The sequence below is a fragment of the Drosophila kikkawai genome, chromosome X (genome assembly GCF_030179895.1).
Source record: "Drosophila kikkawai strain 14028-0561.14 chromosome X, DkikHiC1v2, whole genome shotgun sequence".
NCBI lineage: Eukaryota > Metazoa > Arthropoda > Insecta > Diptera > Drosophilidae > Drosophila > Drosophila kikkawai.
In genome coordinates this window covers 6,093,727-6,120,439 of record NC_091733.1, presented here as the reverse complement: position 1 = coordinate 6,120,439, position 26,713 = coordinate 6,093,727, and the positions used below count along the sequence as shown (strand labels likewise).

Here is a 26,713-nt window from a genome sequence, read left to right as displayed (position 1 = left end):
ACAACGCCGAGGTATTTGACATATGTTTTCCGGGTCAGCCTGGTTTTTGGGGGGATCTATTGCGACACCTTGTATCTCTTGGTGAAGAGAATGAGGTCCGTCTTATCCATACTGATATTGAGTCCTACCTTCTCCGCCCACTCACATATCTCCCTGAGTGTTGTTTCCATGATCGAGATGAGGGTCGATGGACTGACTCCCGTGATAATTATGCTTATGTCATCCGAATAAGCTGTTATCTTTGGTGCTTTCCTCTCAAATGTCTTGATTACGTCGTCTACCACCAGATTCCATAGAAGGGGCGATAGGACCCCACCTTGCCGCGTGCCTCTGTGCGCTCCTCTCACCATGGAAGCGGTACCCCAATCTGATTGTACCCGCCGGCAACTCAAAAGATTTTTTTATCCACAAGTTGCTAGCGGGGTGGTTGGTCGCTTCTAGGCGATCCATTATTGCGTCCGTGTTAAGGTTTTTGAATGCCCCGGATATATCAACGAACATTCCGAGTGCATATTCCTTATTGGATAGGGCTCCACTGATTTCCCCATCGTGTAGGCATGCTGGTTGGTCGACAGTAGTCTCCCTACATCGTTCCTAATGTATAGGTCTAGCATCTTTTTCAGCGTTTTAAGTAGAAGTGAGGTGAAGCTATCGGTCTGTAATCCTTGTGGCTCACATGGCAGCACTTCCCTGCTTTGGACAGGAAGACAATCCGAGAGGTCATCCATTGGATAGGGATATAGCCCGTGCTTAAACAAGCTGTATATATTGCGTAGAGCCATGAGGTGTTCATTTTTTTTTTATCACCTGCAGCGTGGCTGGGAATATTCCAGCTAGTCCTGGTGCTTTTATCCTTACAAAGGACCCTATAGCCCAGTGGATTCTTCTAGAGGATATTAGATCTTTTGGGAAATGCTCTTCTCCAGTTGCTAGGTCCTGGTGCTTATTCCCATCGGGTAGCTCAGTGCACCCCGGGAAATGCGCCTTCATTAGTGCTGTTAGGGCTGCTTCGATAGCAGCTTCCGGAGTCTAGCCGTTTCCGAGGCAGTCTCTATATTGGAGCAGAAGTTTCTCCATGAGTTTCTCTGCGCCGTGCGTATTTCCTTCTTGTAGTCCTTTAGTAGGACTTTGTATTCCTCATTGATCATATTATCTTTCGCCTGCATGGCGATTTTGAAGAATTTTTTCAGTTTGTTGCGTCGGAGTGAAAGGTTTTTATTCCACCAGGGTGGTCCCCTTTCTCGTGTCCGATATGGGGCATGATGCGTGGTACGCATCTGGCAGTTGGAGTCGGTCTCTAGGGACTTTTCTATATATCTTCCGCGGATTCTACTATGCCCGGAGAGGTCGCGAGCCGTGTCGTGATAGTCTCCTTGAACTTTCCCCAGTTAGTATTCCGCGGGTTCCTGAAGGCTGATTGTTTTGGAGAGTGTGCGAATCCGTATTGAAACCGTATATACTTATGGTCTGAGAAGGATGGTCTCTCAATAACTCTCTATTCTGATACCAAAGTACCCCGTCCCCTTATAAGAGTTAGATCTAGCACGTTTGAGAAGGTGAGACCTACAAAGGTAGAGACATAAGGTTAGCGTGTAGACCCTTCCGTACAAGTACGGCGGTTCTATTCCTGCATACCGTTGGTGGATGGAGCAAATTGTAATTTGCGGACTTCAGTCCGGCGATGGCATTGCCTGAGGCGATCCATGGCTCCTGGACCAAAGCTATGTCGGCGGATCCTTGCTCCATGGCTATGAGGAGTTCCGCCGACGCGCTATTGCTCTTATGGAGATAAAGCTGCAGCACCTGGAGTTTCATGGGTACTGGGCTCACCTCCATACGACGGTTTGATTAGTATGGTCAGATCACCGTCCTCTCCTTCATCGGACTCATCCAGCGTCGTTTCCCGGTCGGCATCCACGATGGTTTCCAGACCTAGGTGCTTCTCCACCACATCTGCCTTCAGGGTGTGAGCATCCTTACCCCCGGGGTGGCGCTTTTTGAGACGCAGGTATACGCTACCCATGCCTCTCGCCATCTTCCCGTATCTGGGAAAGAGGATGTCCTCTGCCTCCTTGTTTATCTGGAGGACTGCATTTTGGCCGCCTTTCTTGGGTGTTGGGGTCGCAACGTGCAGAACCTTCCAGTCCGCGGTTGGTATATCCTGATTTTGACGCTGCAGCAGCTTCAGCGCCCGGTCCCCTTGGATTGCGATGGGAAAGAGTACCTTCGTCTTTGGAATGGATGGGATAAGCTCCCGTTCACCACCTCCAGCTTGGCCCCCTTCCACAGCGCCTCTAACTGGCAGACCGCTTGCGTCAGCCACTTTCTCGTCGGGTCATCTATGCACTTTAGGATTCTGACCCCTTTTAGCCACCCAGCACCATCAAAGGTGGGAATGGGAGCTTGCTGATCTTCCTCCAGCCGTGCATACAATGACTAAACGATCCGCGCATGCACCATCTTCCACCGCGCCTCGGTCATCTTGCCGGCTTCATCGCTTCTGTCAATGAGGGCTATGATCAAATGTGGTTTGGTCACCTCACTGACTATTGCGGTCTTGTTGGTCTTTTTCGTCATTTTGGAGATGGCCTGCCTCCTTAGGCCCGCGATGCCGCTTGGTCCCCGGTGCGTTCTTACAGACGCTTTTGGCTGAGCGTTGTCTTTTGTTGGCAAGCGTCTCCTTCACCTTGTTGGCGAATCCGCCCGTCGATCTCATGTGGGGGAGTTTGGCGAAATGAAGTCTCTTCTCCTCGGCCCAGGTAAGCTGTACCTTCTCCTCTGGGGATAGGGGGCCTTTTTCCTGGAGCCGATTTTGCGTGCGGAAGGCAGCCTTGTACTGTGCCTTAGTCTTCATCCCCTCGCTTGACCGCTTTGGCCCGTCCCTGTGCTGGGAGCTGGTGCCAGGTTTCGGCGAGCGGAGAAGGCTTTCCTCCTCCTCCTTGGTCAAGGTCCGAGTCTGTATCGACTATGGCACGTGAGTGGCTTAACTTCCCCTGCTTCGTTCTTGCGGTAGTATCCCAGCCCTGGTTTCATTCTTTGAACCCTCCAGAATTGTGTATTTTTCGGGGGAACCACCCACGTGCGTTTTATGTCTGCCGCCAGGCACCTTCAGCCATGGCTAGTGGTTCATTTCCTCCGTCTTTTTGAGCAGAAGATATTGAACCGTAGCCTTTGCTAGACACTGTATTATCGCAGACGGAGCAAGCAGCGATGCATTTGACAGCCAAAAAAAAAACGGTTTCCTGAAAATTTTGCTTACTTGAATAGCACATAGGAACTTCATATTCTGACTATTTTTTCGAAAGTATTAATTATATTTATAATGTAATTAAAGAATTCTAAACTTTCTTGAAATATTTTCTTAAAACTAATAATGAGTGGATCCATCACGACTATGGATGACTTCAAATATCCTGCTGGGTAAAGAGTCGTACAAACTCTAAAGGTAGTCCACAGAAATTTTTGATCAGGCCGCTTGGATGGCATGAATGAGATCATACTTATTATCATACTGCTTACCTTTCTTGCTAACCATCCCCAAACATTTTCGATTATATTTAAGAAGGGCGAATAAGGTGACCAATATAATATTGACACGTATTCCTTATCAAGCCAAGAAGCCAGGCATTGTCTTTCTGAAACTTGCATTCCAGGCTTTAAAGCTAGTTTTTTTTTGAAGGACTTTCTCTAGAATTCCTTTATAAGCTTTTACATTCATTTTTCATGTTAAAAATTGCAATTGGAGTGTGCCATAGTAGAAAATCGCTCCCCATACCATTACACCACCTTCTCGACAGTGAATTTTTTCATCTTTACGCAAATCATGGAAATAAAAGTTATATTCATCGCACCCCTCAAGGTTTTGTTCGTCCGAAGAAACGATTTGATACCACTCTCGATTGAGAGTCATGTTCACTCGGTAAAAGACAAGGCGTTGGGCCCTTTGAGTTACGTTTAGCGGTGTTTTTTTATTTTATTTTTTTATTTTACCACGCTTTAAATGTTCTGCTTTAGAAAAACGCGTTTAACTGTGGCCAAGCGAGCCTTCAAACCGGATTTTTCCCTAATCATTGCATGATTTTTATTTTTTCTTCGTCGTTCAAAGGTTTTGCACGTCCCATTTTTCGTAGTTTTGAATATCTTTGATTTTATATTATTCAACTTTATTCAAATAATAATTCTTGTTCGACTTTCCCACTTTATATCGATCGCGAAATGATAATACAAACAAATGCGCTATCTAAGTGCGCGGCAGTGTACTAGTAGATTGCACTTCACTTTAGCAACCCAGGATCAAATCCTTCTCCCACTTAGTATCTAAGTCTACTACTTATCCAAATATTTTTACAAGTAAACATGTAAATATGTTAATATTAGTAGGCCACAGCAGTCAAAGCTTTTAAGTACCAACTGTTATGATCAATTGATTTAATTTGTCTAAATTTTAGACCGGCATGCTGAAGCTTACTGATCTGAGTTAAGCCAGCAGAGCAGTGAGCCTGTGGAAAAGCCCATAGATCCAAGTGTGAATATCATTAGCTATTGGGAGTCGAAAAAATTCACGTATCCACGCTTGTACAGTCTGACTCAGGTAGTACATGCTGTGCCTGCTACGCAGGTATCGGTTGAAAGGGAATTTTCGGCCCTTAAATTAGTAATTACTGATCTAAGATGCAACCTTGCCGAAGAATCAGTGCAAAAGTTAATATTCTTGAAATTAAATAATTAGCCATTTATATATTAAAAACTAATAAATTTTTGTAATTTAAGCCTAGTACTCTGACGAGAAAAAACCGCTGTATAAATTTAGACAGCGGCCAAACTCCATATAAAAAAAACGGTGTCGAAAAAAAAAGAAGAAGAACTTTTAGACACGTCGTTTTTTTCGGTACTCTGACGACGAAAATGAAGCCTGCGAAAATTGAATGGCGTTGCCAGATCAAGATAGTAAACAGCTGATATCGATAGGCTTAAAGCCTAGTACTCTGACGAGAAAAACCCGCTGTCTAAATTAGACAGCGGAATCGCTGTTTATTTCGCTACCGAGCTAGTGTGACCAAAAAAATTAAGGAAATTCCATGAAAATATACTTTTTATGGCGTTTAAGGATTTTCCTTGGTCACACTGGACAGCTGTTTGTAAACAAATATTTAAAAAAATATTAAAAATATTAATAAATATGGCATTAAAATGTCCTTTGTGGGTTAAATTCCATATTATGGGCTTCCTCTTGACAGCCCCTATCAATGCCACCTTTTTCCTTCAACTTTCCCTCCATTAGGGGTGTCTAAATAAATCAAATGAATTATTTAGACAGCGCGATATCAGCTGTTTACTATCTTGATCTGGCAACGCCATTCAATTTTCGCAGGCTTCATTTTCGTCGTCAGAGTACCGAAAAAAACGACGTGTCTAAAAGTTCTTCTTCTTTTTTTTTCGACACCGTTTTTTTTATATGGAGTTTGGCCGCTGTCTAAATTTATACAGCGGTTTTTTCTCGTCAGAGTACTAGGCTTTAATCTCGATTAATAACACAGGAACACAAAATTAAACTTTGTGAAATTTCCACGAACCATTTCAAGTTTTCCATGATATTTGGGTGCTCCTGAGTAAAAGTCCCATACAAAATTATTTTCCATCACCTACAGGTTCCGCGGTATATCTAAAGCCTAGTACTCTGACGAGAAAAACCCGGTGTCTAAATTATACAGCGGAATCGCTATTTATTTCGCTACCGAGCTAGTGTGACCAAAAAAAATTAAGGAAAATCTTGAAATTCCATGAAAATGTACTTTTTATGGCGTTTAAGGTCACACTGGACAGCTGTTTGTAAAAAAATATTCAAAAAATATATTAATAATATTAATAAATATGGCATTAAAATGTCCTTTGTGGGTTAAATTCCATATTATGTGCTTCCCCTTGACAGCCCCTATCAATGCCACCTTTTTCCTTCAACTTTCCCTCCATTGGGGGTGTCTAAATAAATCAAATGAATTATTTAGACAGCGCGATATCAGCTGTTTACTATATTGATCTGGCAACGCCATTCAATTTTCGCAGGCTTCATTTTCGTCGTCAGAGTACCGAAAAAAACGACGTGTCTAAAAGTTCTTCTTCTTTTTTTTTCGACACCGTTTTTTTTTATATGGAGTTTGGCCGCTGTCTAAATTTATACAGCGGATTTTTCTCGTCAGAGTACTAGGCTTAAGAATACAAAAAACCGATGTTTGCCGACATTTTGAATTATGTGGCCTATATAATTGAACTTACCTTTATTATTTTCGGTAGGACCTACTCTCAATACATCACAGTCCCAATCGTGAACCATTGCCCATGTCTTTGGAATTCGACGCCAAAGTTGAAACTCCCAAAATTTTCAACATTTCTGTGATGAAAAAACAATTCTGAGAATTAAATCTTATATGGAACTAATTTTAAATCTAATTTAAATCTATCTATTGTTCATTGTATTCTTTAATTTCGGTTTAAAGCGTTTTCATGAGGACATTTTATTGGATTTATTAAACGAATAAAACCGCTTTTTTAATTTTATTATCTACTCCTATTTGCTGTCAAATTTCAATTAAGTCAAGGCAACCTATAGAATGCGAGTAAATACGTATCTTTTTATATATAATACTAGTAAGCCAGGCGAACTCCGTTACGCCACCTTCGGCAAATTATCCGTTTAATTGAAGTGTTCTTTGGTAAACCACATTTTTTGTGATGTATTGTGGTTAATGGAATTATCTAGGGACCAAATAGCCCCTGGGATGTTAAAATCACCAAGAACTACTAACTAAGTGGTCCCTATCCGAAAGTCTTTTAGAGACCAACTGAATAGCGGAAAGATGGTTTCAATAAATAGGAAGTTCCGACAATGGAGGAAAGATGAAACTGTCTCGTTGGTGGTATTGCCATAAGGGGTTTTTTCAAGGTAAGCTGATTATCCGCCTTACCAATTTCGGACGGTAGTCGGGCCTGACACCCTGGTAGGGAACTGGGGCTCTGAGAGGACAACTGTTGGGACCCTCCAGTGGACAAAACGGATATGGGCAGCACCGGGGGCACGGTCTCACCCGCGACACCTTCGGATAACGAATTTTTTCTAGCACTCTATCTCAGGATTCTTGAAATTTGTCCTGAGGTCGATGGCTATGTAGAGGAAGGCTGCTGTTAGGAGCCTGCCACGCTGGTTGGGATCCGCTTAGATGCTGCACACCAGTTGATCTTCGTGTGCCCACGCGTTGTCTCAATCGGGCATTTTCCCTTACTATATTTCGTCTCTCCTCGCTTAAGTTCTGTGAATACACTTGTTGCTGGATTGCATGCCTTGTGCGGAGACCGATGTTCACACGTCGTGCTATAGGCATTTTCGACTATAGGTAGAGCGGTTAATTTAACCTCTAATCCACATAATTTATACAGTTCAACTTACCACCCTAAATACAAATGCTGGTTTGCAATTGCACTGATATGAAACGAATAACTTATTTTACTCAAAATTGAACACAATTTCGATTTGTCATAAAATAAACTGAGTAAAGAATTATGGCATGCTATGTGTCAGTGTTGGCGCTTTATGCAAAAGTGATTTTCCCGCTTTCTGTTGCAATTTTTCCTGAATTTTGTTTACTGCAAAAAATCACAAATTCCGAGACCTTTCCAACGAATGCAAAATCGTGGAAATCGGTTCGTGCGTTCTGGAGTTATTTGATCCCCGCAGAAAACTCTACTTATTTTTATATAATAGATAAATTATAATTTAATGAACTACTCTTTCTCAGCCGCCGCAACAAAAGTTGGGCTATTTATGAATACTGCCAATACTACACAGGCACATAAGCGGATAAACATATACATATATATATATATATATACATACTTATTATATAAGGTTGTCAAAAAAGTCTTGCGGTATTTTCATTGAATTTTCAATTGTTCATAAAATTGGTTATAATAGTGCGATTTAAGTCAAATATGCGCCGTTTTGTTCGATGACGAATTCCCAACGAGATGCCAACTTCATAACGCTCCTCTTATAGAAGCTCGCTTCCCTATTGGCAAAAATCTCGAAGAGCCAATTTTCAAAGGACTCTCTTGTGTCCAACTTCCGATTACCAAGCTCGTTCGCCATGGACCGAAATAGGTGGTAATCACTTGGTGCAAGATCCGGACTATACGGTGGATGCAAAAGAACCTCCCACCCGAGCTTCGGAAGCTTCTGGCGCGTCACCAAAGACGTCTGTAGCCTAGCGTTGTCCTGATGGAAGACAATTCGGCTTCTGTTGATCAAAGATGGCCGATTTTGCTTGAGTGCTGCATTCAAGCGGTCCAGTTGTTGGTAGTACAGGTCCGGATTGAGCGTTTGACCATAGGGGAGCAGCTCATAGTGGATGATTTCCTGCCAATTCTACCAAACACACAAAAGAACCTTCCTGGCCGTCAATCCAGGCTTGGCCACCGTCTGGGCAGCTTCACCGCTTTTCGACCACGACTGTTTGTGCTTCACGTTGTCGTAAGGGACTCACTTTTCATCGCCAGTCACTATCCGCTTCAAAAAGGGTCGATTTTGTTGCGATTCAAAAGCGATTCGCATGCATCCATTCGGTCAAAAATGTTTCTTTGCGTCGAGTCGTGTGGCACCCATACGTCGAGCTTCTTTTTGAATCCAAACTTCTTCAAATGGTTTATAACGGTTTGATAACTCATGCCCAGCTCTTGGCCGATGCTACGGCTGCTACAATGCCGGTCTCTTTCGATCAATTCAGCGATTTTATCGCAATTTTCGACGACAGGCCTTCTGGAGCGTGGCGCATCTTCGACCACCTCTGCACCAGAACGAAAACGTTGAAACCATCGTTGTGCGGTGGAAATGGAAACTGTATCGAGTCCATAAACTGCACAAATTTTATTGGCAGCATGAGATGCATTTTTGCCTATATCGTAGTAGTACTGTAAAATATGCCTATTTTCTCTTTATTTTGCTCAATGTTTGCGGCGCTATAACTCACGAACGACTAAAAACAAACAACCATAAATCAAACAAATGTTAGCGCCTGAAAAGAGCTTTCCAAAAAGGTCTAATGTAAACCGGTGCGACGAATAAAACTAGAACTACGCGCTTGCAAAGACACCTAGCGAAAATACCGCAGGACTTTTTTGACAACCTTATATACCATCTGAAAGGTATTGATGTGTAGATCATATATATACATATATATTGGATCTGGCTTCTACGGATCAAAAGATAAATAGATTCAATCTTTATTTTCAATTTTTAAAATAAAAGTTATCGAATAATTCTTATTTTTAAATTTATATAATAACAAAAAAGGAAGCTAACTTCGGCACGCCGAAGTTTGTATACCCTTCCAGATTGGTTTCGATGTTTATATTATAGATTTAAATGCTGAAAACACTCACAAAACAGAGCTTCATTACATTTTACCTATACTTATTATGTTTACAGTTTGACAGTTACAGTTTTACATTCCCAGCCTTACATTTTCTCTACATCTACCGATCGCTTTTATGGCAGCTATATGATATAGTTGTCCGATTTTTATAAAATTTATACCATAATTCTAGAATAATAAAAAAAGCATATATCTCAGAGTAGATAAACATACGTTGAAAAACAACGAAGCTATAATTTTTTTTCCTATTAATTTCCTGATCGTTCCTATGGCAGCTATATCACATAGTCGTCCGATTTTCATAAAATTTTTATTCAAATTCTGAAATAATATAAAATGGCAATATCTAAAAAATGGTGCAAAAATGTTGAAAAACAGCAAAGTTATAATTTTTTTTCTACAAATATATCGAACATTTATATATATATATATAATATATCGAACATTTTTATATAGTCGTCCGATCCGGCCCGTTCCGACATATATAGCAGTGAGAGCATATAGAAGACTATATGCAAAGTTTCATTCAGATAGCTTTAAAACTGAGGGACTAGTTTGCGTAGAAACAGACAGACAGACAGACGGACAGACAGACAGACGGACAGACGGACATGGCTATATCGATTCGGCTGTTGATGCTGATCAAGAATATATATACTTTATAGGGTCGGAAACGACTCCTTCACTGCGTTGCAAACTTCTGACTGAAATTATAATACCCTGCAAGGGTATAAAAATTGAAAATAAAAGTTATTGCGTAATTTTTATATAAAAATTGATATTTAATTTTATTAAAAATCAATTTTTTTCGTAAAAGTTAAAAAAATAACTTTTATTTTGAAATTTTTTGCTTTTTTAATTATAACCGTTATAGTTCCTGGTCTAAAATGATGAATCATCAATGAATAAAAATTCATCGATCGAATTAATCAACAACGCCGAAGTGATGAATAGTACTGCAGTGTAGTTGTCTAGCACACTCCGTTGCTAACGGTAATACGTGGACGGTATTTCAAATTTGTTTGCTTAAGGGGGGACATCTGAGTAACTTTTTTTAAAAATCGAAAAATTTTTGTTTTTGCTTAATAAATACTTTAGGGTCTTAAAAATAACATATCAAAAGATAGAGTCCGGCAAAAGTTTCTAAGTGTCGAAATTTTCCATTCTGCGGCGATGCCTCACATGTAATCATATACGATTTTAAAACTTTAAACGCGTTTTTCTCAAAACCACTTTTTCTGAGTTGGCCGAAAACATAACTCGAACAAATCTTAACCGATCGATCTGAAATTTTGACAGTATATCCAAAATACCTATGGCTATCGACGTACGTAGGATTTTTTTTTTTTCTTACTTTTTTTTTTATCAACAATTTTGTGACTTTTTTTTCATGAAAATTGAACTTTTTATTTAATCACTCACCATTTTGCAAAAAATCAAAATATCGAAAAAATCATACGTGCGTCGATAGCGGTTGAGATATAGAAACTAACAAAATTTGATTTTTTGTTCTAGATCAAAAACTAAGGAGTTAGGTTTTCGGCCATGGACCCCTTTCAAAAAAATAGGGCCTACGAAGACATGCTGCACAGCCGCCATTTTGTTTTCGATTTATTAACAAAAAAATGTATTTTGTTCTTCACATCTAACATTATCAAACCTACTTTTAAAATTTTCGATTGGCTTTTTCATTTGGCCAAAAAAAATTCTAGAAAATGGGCTTTTTTTTTGCCAGTTACTCAGATGTCCCCCCTTAAAGCAGATCATAGCTAAATTGACGAAGTTATGCAGAGTTGAAAGAAGGTCGTTTGGTGATCAATGTATAAGAATCAAAAAGTTTAAATCGCTCTCTTGTAAAGTGCCATTTTAAAAGTCAGTGTACACGATAACTCAAAATCTACTAAACCAATCGTTTTGGAATTTGGAACATAACTTTTTTCTTCTACAAGTACTCACGTCGAGATTTTTTAAAATTTTAAATGTTATTATATTTTTGATTTAAGCAATAAACTTAATTTTGTAGTCAAAATCGGGGTTTCGACTTCCGATTTTGACAAAAAAAAAAATAGGGAAACAAATTAAAAAATAAAAACGTGAGTACCTCGGAACACTTATCCTTAAACGAATGCAATAAAATTGTTTGATATCAGATGTTTTTGTGGATGTCCACCGAAAACCAACTCTTTCTGTAGGGACTCAGAAGATTCGCTATTAGTCGTATATTTTTATACAAAAATTAAAAAAAAAATTCTTTAAATGTTGTGTGATTATATGGTATTCTATATATATATAATTCATTAAGCTAACTTTAGCCGGTTCGCCGCAACATTTTTTTTTTTAAGTGGGTAGTTTTGCACCGAATTAACCTTACCCTTGCTTAAAGCAGTTTTGCTTAAGGGGGTCTTCTCATTGGGCAACTTTTTTTTTTGGTTTTTTTTTTTTTTGCATTTATTTTTAGCTTGGGATGGTGTGTATATGTCTCCAAAAGGATTTTTAGAAATTCGAAATACTTTAGAAGATACAGCCTTTTTTGTGAAGCAAGATCTATGCAAAATGAGCCTTTTTTCAAACTTCAAACGCGTTTATCTCGAAACCACATTTTTCGAACTGGCGGCCATGATATCTCCAGTTCAACTGAACCGATTTTCATGAAACAAAATGGAATCGACGCAGAATTGATGTCATTTTCGGCTGACGGAACAGATTTTTTTTTAAATTTTTTTTTTACACTAAACTACAAAAAAAAACGCCCGAAATCGAATTTTTTTTTTTGAATGGCCGCCATTTTGTTTTAAAAATTTTTTAAAAAAATCTGTTCCGTCAGCCGAAAATGACATCTATTCTGATTATAACCCCGTTTTTATTTTTCATTTCGGACGTTCTGGAGACCCTGAATCGTGGCCGCCAGGACGGCGCCTTTTTTTTCGACCACCAAGTTTGAAGTCTCATTACTCTTTGAACAACCCTCGTATCGAGGCAAGAACAACTTTTTTAGTTACTTTGAACATTTTTGAATACAATAAATAAAAAAAGTTTTCAATTATTCTTTGCGTTTTCAAATAAGAATTTTTTTAAAAAGGGTCCAAAAAACGGCTTTTGAATGAGAAGACCCCCTTAAGAAAATGGTCCAACATTAACAAGTAAACTTCTTAAATATTGTTTTGTTGTTGGTTGTGACTCGCTTAAGGATGACATATAAAAAAGAGGGAAAAGAAGGAAGGTTGAATAAGCTGTGATCCACTGTATACATTTCCAGTAAAACTAACTAAAAATTAAATTTTTAGCACCCCTGACTGTAAAAGGTGAAATGATAAACCAGGTTGCAGGTTTAAGTAATAATCGCAGTTTCTGTAATGTGTAATTATACCACTAAATTATTAATAAAGATCGCTGCTTTTTGCACACAATTTTATGTTTTTCAAAGTAGAAAATAGTATATGGTGGTGGTGCTCATCCATTGGGAGCCATTTCCCCAACGGCTGAGTGTCCTTGTCAGCTCCTCACGCCGCTCTTGCGCCGCCGTTGTCGTCCACTCGCGATGCCGTTCCCGTCGCACCGATCGGTATCGTTGGCTTCACCGTCCGCATCTGGGACCGTGGTCTCAAACGTCTCGTCGTCAGGCTAAATACCTCGTCTGACGGGCTTTGGGGCAAACAGGACCTTGGCTGGCTTGCACAGCTCGAGTTCACTACCGGGACGAACGGCCAGGCAGAGCTGGATCTCTACTAGCGAGGCTTCCGTCCAAACGCTGTGCGAGAGCAGAATGGTTGTTCGCAGGCGCACGTTCGTCTCGTGCTCGCCCTGCTCCGTCATTATGGGCTTAAAGTCACTCCTCTTTGGCACCACCGTGTGTATGTGTTGATCGGGATACTTAATCTTGATCCGCATATCCGCCTTCTGAGACTCCAGCAGGTTATCGATCTCTGCCACAAAGGGCACTGCCGCTATCAGGCCCGCCGTTACCTTGATCACATTATCCTGCGACTGAAGCGGACACGGTTCCAGGATGTTGGCCACACAGCGGCGGATGTTCTCATTGGCAGGCGGCAATGCCAAGGGAGGCGCTTGTTGGACCAACGGCAGGATTTCGCGGAAGACGCGACCGGGCTTGGGATCCGATATCGCATCAAGCTTGCTTAGCAACTGGAGCGTGAAGCAGTCCGGTAGGGCATCCCGCTTAGACGCCTCTGTCTCTAATTTCTCGCCCTCCGTCAAGGGTATTGGCACTCCCAACGACAGCTCCTCCTCGTCTTTCGAATTCGCATTAATAAACTCGCCGATGTCGCTGGCAGTTTGCAGCAGCATCTGGCAGGGACCCAAGGCACTTTGCGATCGATCTCTGACGACCAGGACCAGGTGGAGGGCGCTCGCCCGCAACCTTAGCTGCTTCACCTGCAGTATGTCGCCATAATTGAGACCAGAGAATGTGTGCTGCAACTTAAGACAGTTCCGGATGAGCGCCGCAAGGGATTCCTTTAGTGGAATTCGGCTTCGTTGCGTGCTAGCGCAGCGCTGCATCTGCTCGATTTGGATTTGGGCGGCCAAAAATGTCTCCAGGAAATTCGAGGTGCCGTACATGTCAGCATCGATGGCTCCAAGGCGCTAAAAAACATTTTATTGTTACTTATTATTATTATAATAATATAATAATATAATATAATTTAATGAACTGGTGAACATGGGAACTGCGTCTAGTCCCCTTATGTATAATCAAAAGCTATCGTAATCACCTGCAGATTGAACTGGGCGGTCTTCAGCAGTTCTACGCGCTCATCGGTCATCATAAAGATCTCCTCGATGTGGCTAAGAATCATTTGAAGGTACTCCGCCGAGCTGCCTGCCTGGCGCATGGCCAAGTCGATCCTGTGTGTGGCACTTGCCGATGAGGCACCCTCGATAGGCAACTGGGGCACCAGATGCGGCATGGAGTCGCGCAGGTACGCATAGTGGCGGTGTGTGGCCGTAGGCAGAAGACTAATGATGGGCACTAGGTGCTCCGCCGCATTGAAGACCAGAATGAGGACGCACAGGTAAGCTGGGTCCTCCACGTCGCGCTCCGGCGTCTCGAAAAACGGATGCACGTACAGCAGATGCACGGCCACTGCCATGACCAAGTGCGGATGCTTTTGCCCAATTTTGCGCATGCAAGCATACGTAGAGTGTCGGTCCTGCGGATACTTGGCAAGCACGTCTAGCAGCTTCTGCACAACCATCAAAAGGCAAGTTTGGGTGGAAACACGGCAGGCGCCAAGCATCAGATGCAGCCCCTCACGGACGTCTACTGAGTAGTCCTCTAGCGAGCTTAGCATTATTTCCAGCTGATCCTCCCTTAGCACTATGTGCCTGGCAATGGCCGTCAGGCTGTAGATGGCTTTCAGGCGCACGTCCTCGATTTCGTCGTTGAACATATCTACGAGGAAGTCCAGGCTGGTTACTGCAAAGTCCGGCCGCGACAGAGCCAGCTTGCACATGGAGGTCACGGCTGCAGTCCGCACTTCCAGAAACTCATCCTCGAGGCCGTGAATTAGGGCGCCACAGGCTCCGCTTGCAATAATGGAGATGCTCCTGGCGTCCAAGTGTTCTTGCGGGGCGTCGTCCGCCCATCGCTTGCCCGAGGACCACTCGCCACTGGTCACCAGACGGGCGCCTCTCTCGTGCGCCGTGCGCTTCCTTCGCAGGTTGCTCATTAGTTTCTTGTCGAGCGTTTGGTGCAGAAACTCCCTGCTGACGGCGGTCATGCCGCCCAGTAGCTCGGCTGCCAGCACCCGGATCTGCAGCGAAAGATCGCACAAGGCCTCGCACACCTTGCTGAATGCGGCGTCTATCATGCGCAGGTCCTCTTGCTGCCGATCTGAGGGGATTATGTAGTCTGGATGCCGGTTCCCCAGCATGAAGACCAGCCGCAGAGCCTCCTTTCGCACGCACTCGTAGTCATCCTTCATTGCCTCGACGGCGCGCTTGTAGAGCACGGCCGGCAGCTGCGAACCGCGCTCACCGAGGGACAACAGGGCGTGCAGGGCCTGGGCGCGCACTCCCGAGTCTTGCGAATCGATATAAAAAGCCAATTTCCATACATAGTGGCGTTCGCCCTCCATTTTCGTGGCGAACCGACCAATGACCAGCATGGCGTTCTTTTGCGTGTGCGTGGAGCCCGAGCGCAACTGCTCCTTGGCCAAATGCGCCACCTGGGTGTTGTAAGCCGTGGGGACCATGCTCTTGCGCCTCTGGCCGATTCTGTACAGGCACATCATGCCCTGGGCCAACACCTTTTGGGAGCTTTCCCTGCGAAGCAGGTAAATGAAGTGGTCGATGATGAGGGTAACCGCTTGCTCGGTGGCGCCTTCACAACCCAGCCCCGACAGTAGCTCCAGCAGCTTCACCCGAATTGAGGTGTCGCTGTCGCGCTCCTGCAGCTGATATAGCTGCATTATCTTGGCAGCGGCCTCCTTTAGTTCTGACAGATCCACGTCCTGGTAGGATATCTCGTCGGTTATCTTTACTAAGATGTCCAGCAGTTCTCTGCTGTTTGTGACCGCCACATTGGAGGTAGCGCTTGGAGCGGGTGCATTGCTACAGGCCGACGTCGCTGCGACTGGCGGCGGCGGCTGCGCTCCAGGGCGCAGAGCAAGGCCTGTCGCAGGCGGCGCATTGCCCATGTATGCGTCTAGCTGAGACAGAGCCTGCAGCTTCCGATCTGCAATCGCAGTTTTTCCACCTTTACTAGTCTTTGCATCCGCGACAAATGTCTGCAGTCGCAACTTCTTCACTGGCCCACTGTCCACTGTTTCCAAATAGGAGCCGAACGTCTTCTTGATGGCCACAGCCATTATCCTGAAACGTAGTGCACTCTTTGCAGTGAAACTTGTGAAATAAAATCTACCAGGTGCAAATCCAGAACCGTTTATACGGTAGAGCTGTACAAACCTCGATAGTAATATCGATAGTATCGATTGTAGCTGTGCTGAGCGATCCCTTGATTTTTTTTCCACCATCGATATATCGCGTTGTGCAAAAAAGAAATTAAAAATTAAAATTATAGAAACAATTGACAAGTTTTTGTCAACAAAGGCAGGTATATTATTGGTGTACGTATAATTCAAAATGATGCAAATCAAATTTCCAACGAACGGATAATATATACTTTTTATACCCTTGCAGGGTATTATAATTTCAGTCAGAAGTTTGCAACGCAGTGAAGGAGACGTTTCCGACCCTATAAAGTATATATATTCTTGATCAGCATCAACAGCCGAGTCGATCTAGCCATGTCCGTCTGTCCGTCTGTCCACCTGTCCGTTTCTACGCAAACTTGTCCCTCAGTTTTAAAGCTATCTGAATGAAACTTTGCATATAGTCTTCTATATACTCTCACTGCTATATATGTCGAAACGGCCGGATCGGACGACGATATCATATAGCTGCCATACAAATGTTCGATAAATTTTTAGAAAAAAAATCATAACTTTGCTGTTTTTTAATATTTTTGCACCATATGGCCATTTTATATTAATTCTGAATTTTGCTAAAAATTTTATGAAAATCGGGCGACTATATGATATAGGTGCCATAGGAACGATCGGGAAATTAAAAGGAAAAAAAATTATAGCTTCGTTGTTTTTCAACGTATTTTTATTTACTCTGAGATATAGGCTTTTTTTATTGTTCTAGAATTTTGGTATAAATTTCATAAAAATCGGACAAATATATCTTATAGCTGCCATAGGAGCGATCGGTAAATGTATGAAATATATAAAGCTGGGAATGTAAAACTGTAACTGTCAAACTGTAAACATAATAAGTATTGGTAAAATGTAATGAAACTCTGTTTTGTGAGTGTTTTCAGCATTTAAATCTATAATATAAACATCAAAACCAATCTGCAAGGGTATACAAACTTCGGCGTGCCGAAGTTAGTTTCCTTTCTTGTTTTATTTTGTAAGCAATAATATTACGGACGATTTTAAGATTTTCTTTAATTTATATTCAATAATATTATTTAATCGATAATATTACATAAATATGTATATATTATTAAAATACATAAATAACTGAATATCTTACACAATTTGTTGTTTATTTTTTAATCTTTAAATTAAATAATTTTTTTTTATTATTATATAGTTTTTTATTTGTGTATTACAGAAAATTTTATACAATTGGCAGCATACTAAATTATTGCTAAATGGGGGTTTTTAAATTGGTTTCAATTGTTTCAAATTATTACATTTAATAAAAAAAAGGTTATTTCAAATAATTTTTTTTTTGTTTTTTATTTTTTTGCTGCAGCTAGGTTATTCAATTTAAATGTTTTGCAGAAAATAGATTTACGTTAGGGTAAAACAGCGCTTCATAGAAGTGAAAGAGAGCGAGAGGCAAATGTATTACCCTCTCGCTCTGTCTTGTCAATTGCTAGAAGCATATACAGTGGCTCCAAGCTTATTTCGTGCAAGAATTATTAACAATTTTAAATCGGCCCTGGCGGATAACTAACAAAGATATCTCTAAAATTTAAACGCAGTATTATGGAGAAACACTTTGTTTATTTAACTAACAAAATTTTATTTTCCTAATCTTTAAAGTAAATTAAAAAATTAAATAAATAGAAAAAATGTGACAATTCTCACACCCAAGCTTATTTCGTGCAAATATTTTAAAAACAAAAAACAGCTATTTTAGACTTTAAAATCAAAATTTTTTTTCTATATTACTTTTTTAAGTACTAGTCAATACATATTTTATAGGTTTTAGATGCTGGCCCTACATATTTAAGGATATATACGAAATTCTTTGTGGCAGTACCATGTACCATGAGTGATCAAAGGAAATTACTCCAAAATCACTTTAAAAGTGACAAATATCATCGTGATTTTTCCGATATGGTTTCCTTACCCCCACTGCATTCCATTACATAATTAAATCATTTGTTTGTAGGAATTTGGTGGCAGATTGGGGTCGAGATAGACAAATACTTATAAATTTTTCAGTGAGCTGTGGTGTATTATCCTTATAATAAAGGAACAGGAGATACTTTCAGTTCCCAAATTAGATGCATTATATTGAGCACGAAATGTGTAACAAATGTAGTGTGAATTAGGTGCGCCCTATGTTGCAGGATCACATATTAAGAGGTCAAGTAGTATCAAAACAGCCATTTATAAGCAAACATTACAGCAAGGATCGTCTAAAATCTGCATAGAAGGTTATAATTCACTCGATTTTCTTTCGGAATGATTTTATCCTTACATATAAGTATAAAATTAGCCAATTTAGTTTTGGATAGACTAAAATATGTGCTGTGGTGACTGAATTCCGGACTGTAAAATAACCACCTCAATGCATTTGTGAAGCAAGCCGGATTCATTCCATTGTTGGGCTTGTATGGCGTCAATTGGCGTGACGAAACAATTTTTTTTCAATGAAATAATAAATGGCGATATGTTTCCTTAAAAATTAAAGAAAAATTTGCTTAAAATGGCAGAAGAACTGCGCCTACGGGGTCGTTTTTGGTAATATCAGACTTAGATCATACGTGCTCGGCAGGCTTTGTGAGGGCGTGGCTCGTCTGGAAACGAACAAAATTTATAAAAAACATTACAAAAATCAACATTTTGAAGTGTTACTACAAATTTTAATCAAAAAGTAGACTCAGTCATTATAAAAAAAGAGATAAAATAAATATTAACTCAAAAGTGCTATAAGGAAATAATGGCTTTATAGTCTAGTAGAAACATACATATATAAATAAATTTTGTTTTTCGTATATAATATTTTGAAAGTTGTTAAAGAATAAAGAAAGGTAAAAAAAAATATAGTAAAATCTAAAAATAAAAACGTTATTTTATATTTTCTGAACTGCACGAAATAAGCTTGGGTGTGAGAATTGCACTCTTTTTCCTATTTATATGATTTTATTATTTGTTTTAATTATTAGAAAAATAATTTTATGTTAATTAAATAAACAAATACTTTCTCTAACATACTGCGTTTAAATTTTTTAAATATCCTTATTAGTTTAGCGGCAGTGCTAATTTGAAGTTGTTGTAAATTCTTGCACGAAATAAGCTTGGAGCCACTGTATAATATTTTGGGAATTGGACAAATGAGGGAAATAGTAAAAATATAAATGAGGATGCTGTAGGCCATCATGGATAATGTGGGAGAGCTCCACAGTACGTTTATTGCCTTGCCAATCTCAAACATCTCGATGCACCTGGCTCAGGTTGTTCAACTTTCAGGCATGTCCAATTCGCCTTCGTGGACTCATGTTGGATTGCATTAGTTTCTGATTGCCAGGTTTATCCGTGGCTGGGTTCGTTGATGGAATTCATGGAGTGTACCACTAGTCCTCGCACGTTCCTTCTGGAAGCGGATACTGATCCACCACTGCCTATATGTAGAACTCATATCCAATCATCCGAGTCCCTTATCCTGGTTCTTCATCGCTGTCACCTTGAGGCGACTGGGAATTATTTAACACGGCTACCGCCTCAGGGATGCTTGGCAGTCGCTGATTGACAAATATTATTCCAAAACAAAGCATACCGGGACTTGTTTTCAAATAGGAGGTTGTAAACAATGTATGACCGCGTCATTTAAGCCTAGTACTCTGACGAGAAAAAACCGCTGTATAAATTTAGACAGCGGCCAAACTCCATATAAAAAAACGAAAAAAAAGAAGAAGAACTTTTAGACACGTCGTTTTTTTCGGTACTCTGACGACGAAAATGAAGCCTGCGAAAATTGAATGGCGTTGCCAGATCAAGATAGTAAACAGCTGATATCGCGCTGTCTAAATAATTTAGACACCCCCAATGGAGGGAAAGTTGAAGGAAAAAGGTGGCATTGATAGGGGCTGTCAAGGGGAAGCCCATAATATGGAATTTAACCCACAAAGGACATTTTAATGCCATATTTATTAATATTTTTAATATTTTTTTTGAATATTTGTTTACAAACAGCTGTCCAGTGTGACCAAGGAAAATCCTTAAACGCCATAAAAAGTACATTTTCATGGAATTTCCTTAATTTTTTTGGTCACACTAGCTCGGTAGCGAAATAAACAGCAATTCTGCTGTCTAATTTAGACAGCGGGTTTTTCTCGTCAGAGTACTAGGCTTTATCCTCAAAAAAAAAAAAATACTAAATATTTTTCCGCTGCGAAACAGTTTTACCCTCTCGATTCAGAGCTTACGGCTATGACACTAGATTATACAGGCCTGCTCCGGTAATCGAAAACGGCAAGATTTTTTCGTTTTCGTTTTTGAAAACGAGAAATTGGTGCTCCGGTAATCGAAAACGAAAGATTTTTTCGATTTGAAAAACGGGCACCTATTTCTGGCCGGAATTAAAAGTAAATGGCTTTTTTTATATGAAATCAGATCTTATTTACAAAAGGAAAAAAATAGTTTACTCAGTGGTCTATTGATGTTTATTCCACACCACCACAAGATTATTCTGGCACGTAGTTATTTAAAAAAAAATTTATTTCTGACCCCACCTCAGATTTGACAACAAAATTTTTGCCGTGTTCAACCAGTTTTCTCGTTTTGGCGATAGGTCGATAAGTTCACCGCAAAAAGTTATCGCCAAGGTTGCCATATTGTTGGTGGAACGAAACAGCCAGTTAAAAATACTTATAAAATTTAAATGAATACATTTATAACTTTAAAGGACCGCCAAAATGGTTGTTTATAATTAATGCTATTTAATGTGATTACTTAAATAGTCCAAATAAACCAAATAATTATTTGAGACCACCGGAATTAAAACTGTGAAAAGTGTGGCAGCATCTTAGGTGCCTAGATTTGCTTAACTCTACCAATTTTTGCCTTTTTCTGGCTTATAAAAAGGGCAATTGTAAATATAATAGGCAGTACTTTATGTTGTTTGCTTATTACCAAAAACACAAGTTAGCTGCTTGAGCAGTGAGAAACGATTAGAAAACGAAACATTCCGATAGCAGAACTTTGCCGAAAACCGGAGCAGCTAAAAACGAAAACGGTTCGTTTTCGCCCAAAACGAAATCGAAAAAATTTTACGATTACCGGAGCAGGCCTGATAGATTTGTTTAATTTAATTACTGGTTCACACCAGCCTTTTTCAATGTTCCAATTAATAGGGATTAAGCCACCATCAACCATCCGTTGAACGGAGTTTCGATTAAAGTTTGTGTTGGCTTGATTGGTTTACCAATTGTCCAAAGCGCCAACGCATCAATATTTATCGCTGTTCACGTTATCGTTAAAAATCAATTTAGTATTATTTATTTATTTATTAAGCTTTTTAGTGTCATTCACGTTTTATATGACATCGGAAATATACAATTTATTAAATTATAAAATATTGACTTTTCATTGGGTTAGCCATTGGAATCCAGAATACCAAATTCCGGAATTTCTGGATTCCTAAAACAATTATAGTTAAAACTAAAAAATAAAAAATGTCAAACTTTTCACTTACAATTTCCACAAGTTTACATACGTATACAACTTTTTCGATTAAATCAATTCTGAAAATGTATATTTATAAATGAAAAAATTGATTAATCGATTCTGGAATTGATTATATTTCCATCTTTAATACCTACCCCAAAAATATATAATGACATGCTTATATTCATACTGAGGATACAGCCTAGTACTCTGACGACGAAAATTTAGTCTGTCTAAATTTAGGCAGCGGATTTTCATCGTCAGAGTACTAGGCTTATACGGGCATGACACTGGCGCATTAATTAGAGACTTCAATAAAGATTTGACAGCGCTATAGCGTTTTACACAAGTGCGAGCAAGACGACTATATGGCGCTCTAATGCATTAGCTACTTCATTGCCGCGATAATCGATAGATCTACATATTATATGTATACTAGATACTCGATAACAAAATATGGGTTTAATAAAGAAAATTGTAATTGAAAAATGTATTAGCCAGCTCATTGACAGTATGGTCTCACAATGAGAATTTTATTTTTATATAATTTCGCTGGTTTTTTGAACTGAAAATATATTAGAAAATTAGCAAAAATAATATGTTTTGCGGTGGCAAGGTTCTTGCGTGAAATTGTAAAATTAAATTTAAAAAATGTTTTTGTTATAATTAAAAAAAAAATTAAGCATTATAGGTTAAAAACATAAATTTAAAGGATTCTGCATTTATTTATGCAAGAATACTTCGACGAGGAATTCAGAAATTCATAGTAATACGCCGCGAATGGCGGCCGTTTTTTTGTTTACATTTTACGGTCGGTGTGACCGTAGTCGTATTACCAAAATAATCCAAGCCAAATTACACAAAATTACATGTGCGTCAAATTAGCGTCGGTGAGTTAGCGTCGAAATGGAACGGTGGGAAAATGGAACACTGAGGGATTTTTTATTTTTTATTTATTTCGTTAATAAGGCACTAATTTGAACAAAATAAAGTTTATAAATGCTTAAAAATGAATTTACTAATGATTTTTACTAGGTTTGGGGGGTTTGACCTTTGGGTCTATTAAAAAAAGCATTTGAAAAATCGTGCTTTCGCAATTTTGATTATATCTCGGCTCACAGAGGATATGCAGCAATACCCGATATGCCAGGATATTTATTGTAGTTTTACTCTGCAAAGTTTCATTTTCTTTTGACCGTCAGTTTTTGAGAAAATCGCATAACAGTTAACTAACCTTGGGTCGGCTCCATACAAAATATGGCAGAAAATTTTTAAAGTCTTATAACTCCAGTTTAAGAGGATATGTCAACATGCACGGTATATGGGCTTGTTAGGAGAAGTTTAAAGAATATTTGGTGAAAATTTCAATAGATTTTAACCGGCAGATTTCGAGAAAATTGAATTGCAGTGGGTGGTGTAGTTGGGCTGATAACAGAGGCGCGAAGTATGAAAATGGAACCAGCTGTGAACTGGGAACTGTGAGCAGAGAACTAGTTGCTGATCCAAAGAACGGAACCATGTTAAAAAAATACTAGATTTAAAAACGTTAGCCAAAATTAATTTCGTTGCGTTTGGAATACAATCTAGAGCTAGCGAAAGCTGCTGTATTCATTTGAAGTTGAAAATTTGTGCAACTCTGACAAAATAATTATTTTGTAGGAAATGCAACATATAAATACTTTTTTTTTAATCTGAAGAAAAATAGGAAAATAAATTATACAGTGTTGCTGACAGTCTCAATGACATTTATAATAAACATTTAAACAAAAAAAATTGTTTACCTAATTTTTTGTTGGCCTATCTTCCCAGAACCGCCTTCATGCGGTCCAAGGTTTTAGTCATATAAAACTCGATCCGAGCAAAAGTAAAATTTTTTCCAAAACAAACATTCACTTTTAATACATTCTGAATCCAAAAAAAATTTTTTAAACAAAAAAAAAAAATTGGGCACTAGAGGGTTAAGCAATTTAAAATTAAATAAAATAACTGTCTATTAAACGACATCAGCATTTTGAGCAATTTGGTAGCTGTTTCATCAAAATCGGTTAAGTCGATTAAGAGAAATCGGCAATTTTTCATTTATATACTTATATGTACCAGCAAAGAAACCCACCGACCGCCAGACGTGTAACGTCACACGAGCCGTGTTTCTAACCAATTGAATGCGCTGTAGGAAAATTTCGACGCTAACTTTCAACAAATTATTTCCAGCTTAAATGAGGATATGCAGATATGCACGGTATATCAAACGAAAGGGAATTCATTTCTTTAATTTAGACAGCGCGCTGTCTAAATTTATACAGCGGTTTTTTCTCGTCAGAGTACTAGGCTTTTATTTAGACACCCCTAATGGAGGGAAAGTTGAAGAAAAAAGGTGGCATTGATAGGGTTGGGGCTGTCAAGGGGAAGCCCATAATATGGAATTTAACCCACAAAGGACATTAATGCCATATTTATTAATATTTTTAATATTATTTTTGAATATTTGTTTACAAACAGCTGTCCAGTGTGACCAAAGAAAATCCTTAAACGCCATAAAAAGTACATTTTCATGGCATTTCAGGATTTTCCTTAATTTTGTTTGGTCACACTAGCTCGGTAGCGAAATAAACAGCGATTCCGCTGTCTAATTTAGACAGCGGGTTTTTCTCGTCAGAGTACTAGGCTTTATTATTAACAAACACTGCACAGTGGTTCGGCTTGTATGGAGCTGCGGCCATAATTACTTCTAGATGTGCTATCGCTATGAAACTTTCACCAAAAATCTAGAAAAATGTTTTAAGTATATCCACAAAAAATTGGCCATATTGCTCGACTATATCATATAGCTGCCATAGAAACAATTTGTTAAAAATCAACATTTAGTATGAAAAACTTTTTTGTTTTTCAAAATATCTTAACCAATTTTACAGATTATATGTTTGGTACAGGTTTATATATTCCTACCAACTTTGGTTAAAATCAGATCTCTATATCGTATAGCTCCCATACAAAATTTTTATTAAATTAAGGGGGGGTAAGGTTAATTGGGTGCAAAACTCACTACTTTTCAAAAAAATGTTGTGACGAAACGGCTAAAATTAGCTTAATGAATTAAATACCATATAATAACACAACATTTGAACATTTTTTTTTTTAATTTTTGTATTAAAAAATATTTTCATGCTTACGAGTAATAGTGAATCTCCTGAGCCCCCACAAAAAAAGTTTATTTTCGGTGTACATCCTATCCTAACTGTCCACAAAAACATCCGATATCAAAAAAATATATTGTATTCACTAAAGAATACGTGCCCCGAGGTACTCAGATGACGTTTTTATTTTTAACATTTTTTCCCGATTTTTTATCAACCCGGATTATTGGCGCTGGCAAAATTTGACCTTGAAAAAAATAAGAAGTCGTGTTAGAATATTAACGATTACAACTACATCCGCAACTTTCCGCACCTAACTTTAACGAATTTAACATCTTAAAACTCTAATAAATTTAAAAAAATAAAATCCTTTCTGGGAATCGTGGGGGATCACAACTAAAACTTTAGGTAAACAAATTTAAGACACACAAAACAGGTACAAACAAATAGGTTTCACATATCAAGTTAGATTTTGTTAATTTCATATCAAGTTAGTATAAATTAATTTCATAAAGTAAAATAAATACCTTGAGCTTCAAAATCCATTTTAAATAATATTAATTTATCGACTTGAACCGTTACCAGACAGATTTAAAGTGCGCTTTTGCTTCGAAATATTTCACCACAGCTCCGATGCGCTGTTGAAATGAACACGTGTTCATGCTTTTGATTCTATTTTTAGAATGTACCGTTGGGTTTCCAGCGAAAAGCGGTTTGCAACTTGGTAGATTGGACATTTTAGAGACAAACTGTGTAAATTTAATTGTAATATTTTCAAATTGGTTTTTTTGATTTTTGGCCTCTGACGGAACCACTGTGCACTGGCTGCATATCGATTAATCCCATATCGATTAACCCGCCCTATCGATTTATCCGAGTCTGGCAGCACCAAATTATCGAAAAGCCCGCTATTCCTGTAATTGTTAATTCTGCGAAAGCGACAAAACAGCGTAGCAAAATAAGCAGAGTTTTTATACAACATCTTGGAATAAAACAACGTAAGTACATTGTTACTGACCATTGTCGACAATGGTTTTCTTTTATTATATATTATGTTCTTACATGTTATTGACGGGACTGGCGGAGGACGTCGTGGACGTGGCTTACGAGGCGGACAAGACCGACATGGCGGACATGGCGGTGGCGGTTATGGCAAGCGTGGTGGACGTGGCGGGCGTGGTGGACATGGCAGCAAACAAAATTATAATTTTCTGTTTTTCAACTTATTTTATCCTTTTTGTGGTATGATCATTTTATAATATTTCAGAATTTCTGTTTTATGAAAATCGGACGACAATATCTTATGGCTGCCATAGGAACGATCGTGAAATTAATAGACAAAAACTATAACTTCGTTGTTTTTCAACGTATTTTCATCTACTTTAAGATATGCGCCTTTTTTAATATTAGGGGAGAGTGGGGATAGGTGAACCACGGGGATAGATGAACCACTACAAATATTTCACCTTCTGTCATGATTTGGTGCGCCATCTTATGTGTGTTGCTTACTTAGTCGATATTCTAACCTCACACCCACGCACAGTCGCGTCAAACGATTGTTTTCGTTTTCATCGCTAATACTGTCTTCCCACACAGCACATTTGTGAGGAACGTTTGGGTTTTTTCACAAATGTGAAACTCGTGTTCCCACACAACATTAAAGCACATTCAACATCCGAACAGCTGATCGATCAGCTGTGGCTCATGAAAACGTAAACAAAGGCTG

At 39.2% G+C, this 26,713-nt stretch overlaps 1 protein-coding gene across 1 annotated transcript; it reads right to left on the bottom strand.

Moving 5' to 3' along the window:
• Positions 1 to 12,755: 12,755 nt before the first annotated feature.
• Positions 12,756 to 16,335, bottom strand: IntS4 (integrator complex subunit 4). The gene is made up of 2 exons (XM_017168140.3): positions 14,153 to 16,335; positions 12,756 to 14,024 (listed from the first exon to the last, which is right to left on the bottom strand). The coding sequence occupies exons 1-2, from the start codon at positions 16,247 to 16,249 to the stop codon at positions 13,044 to 13,046; spliced, it is 3,078 nt and encodes a 1,025-aa protein (XP_017023629.1). The 5' UTR covers positions 16,250 to 16,335; the 3' UTR covers positions 12,756 to 13,043.
• Positions 16,336 to 26,713: the final 10,378 nt, after the last annotated feature.

Coding starts and splice junctions, on each gene's coding strand:
- IntS4 (XM_017168140.3), bottom strand. CDS start 16,249: ATGGCTGTGGCCATCAAGAAGACGTTCGGCTCCTATTTGGAAACAGTG. Junction 14,025..14,152: donor CCGCCCAGTTCAATCTGCAG/GTGATTACGATA, acceptor AATGTTTTTTAG/CGCCTTGGAGCCATCGATGC.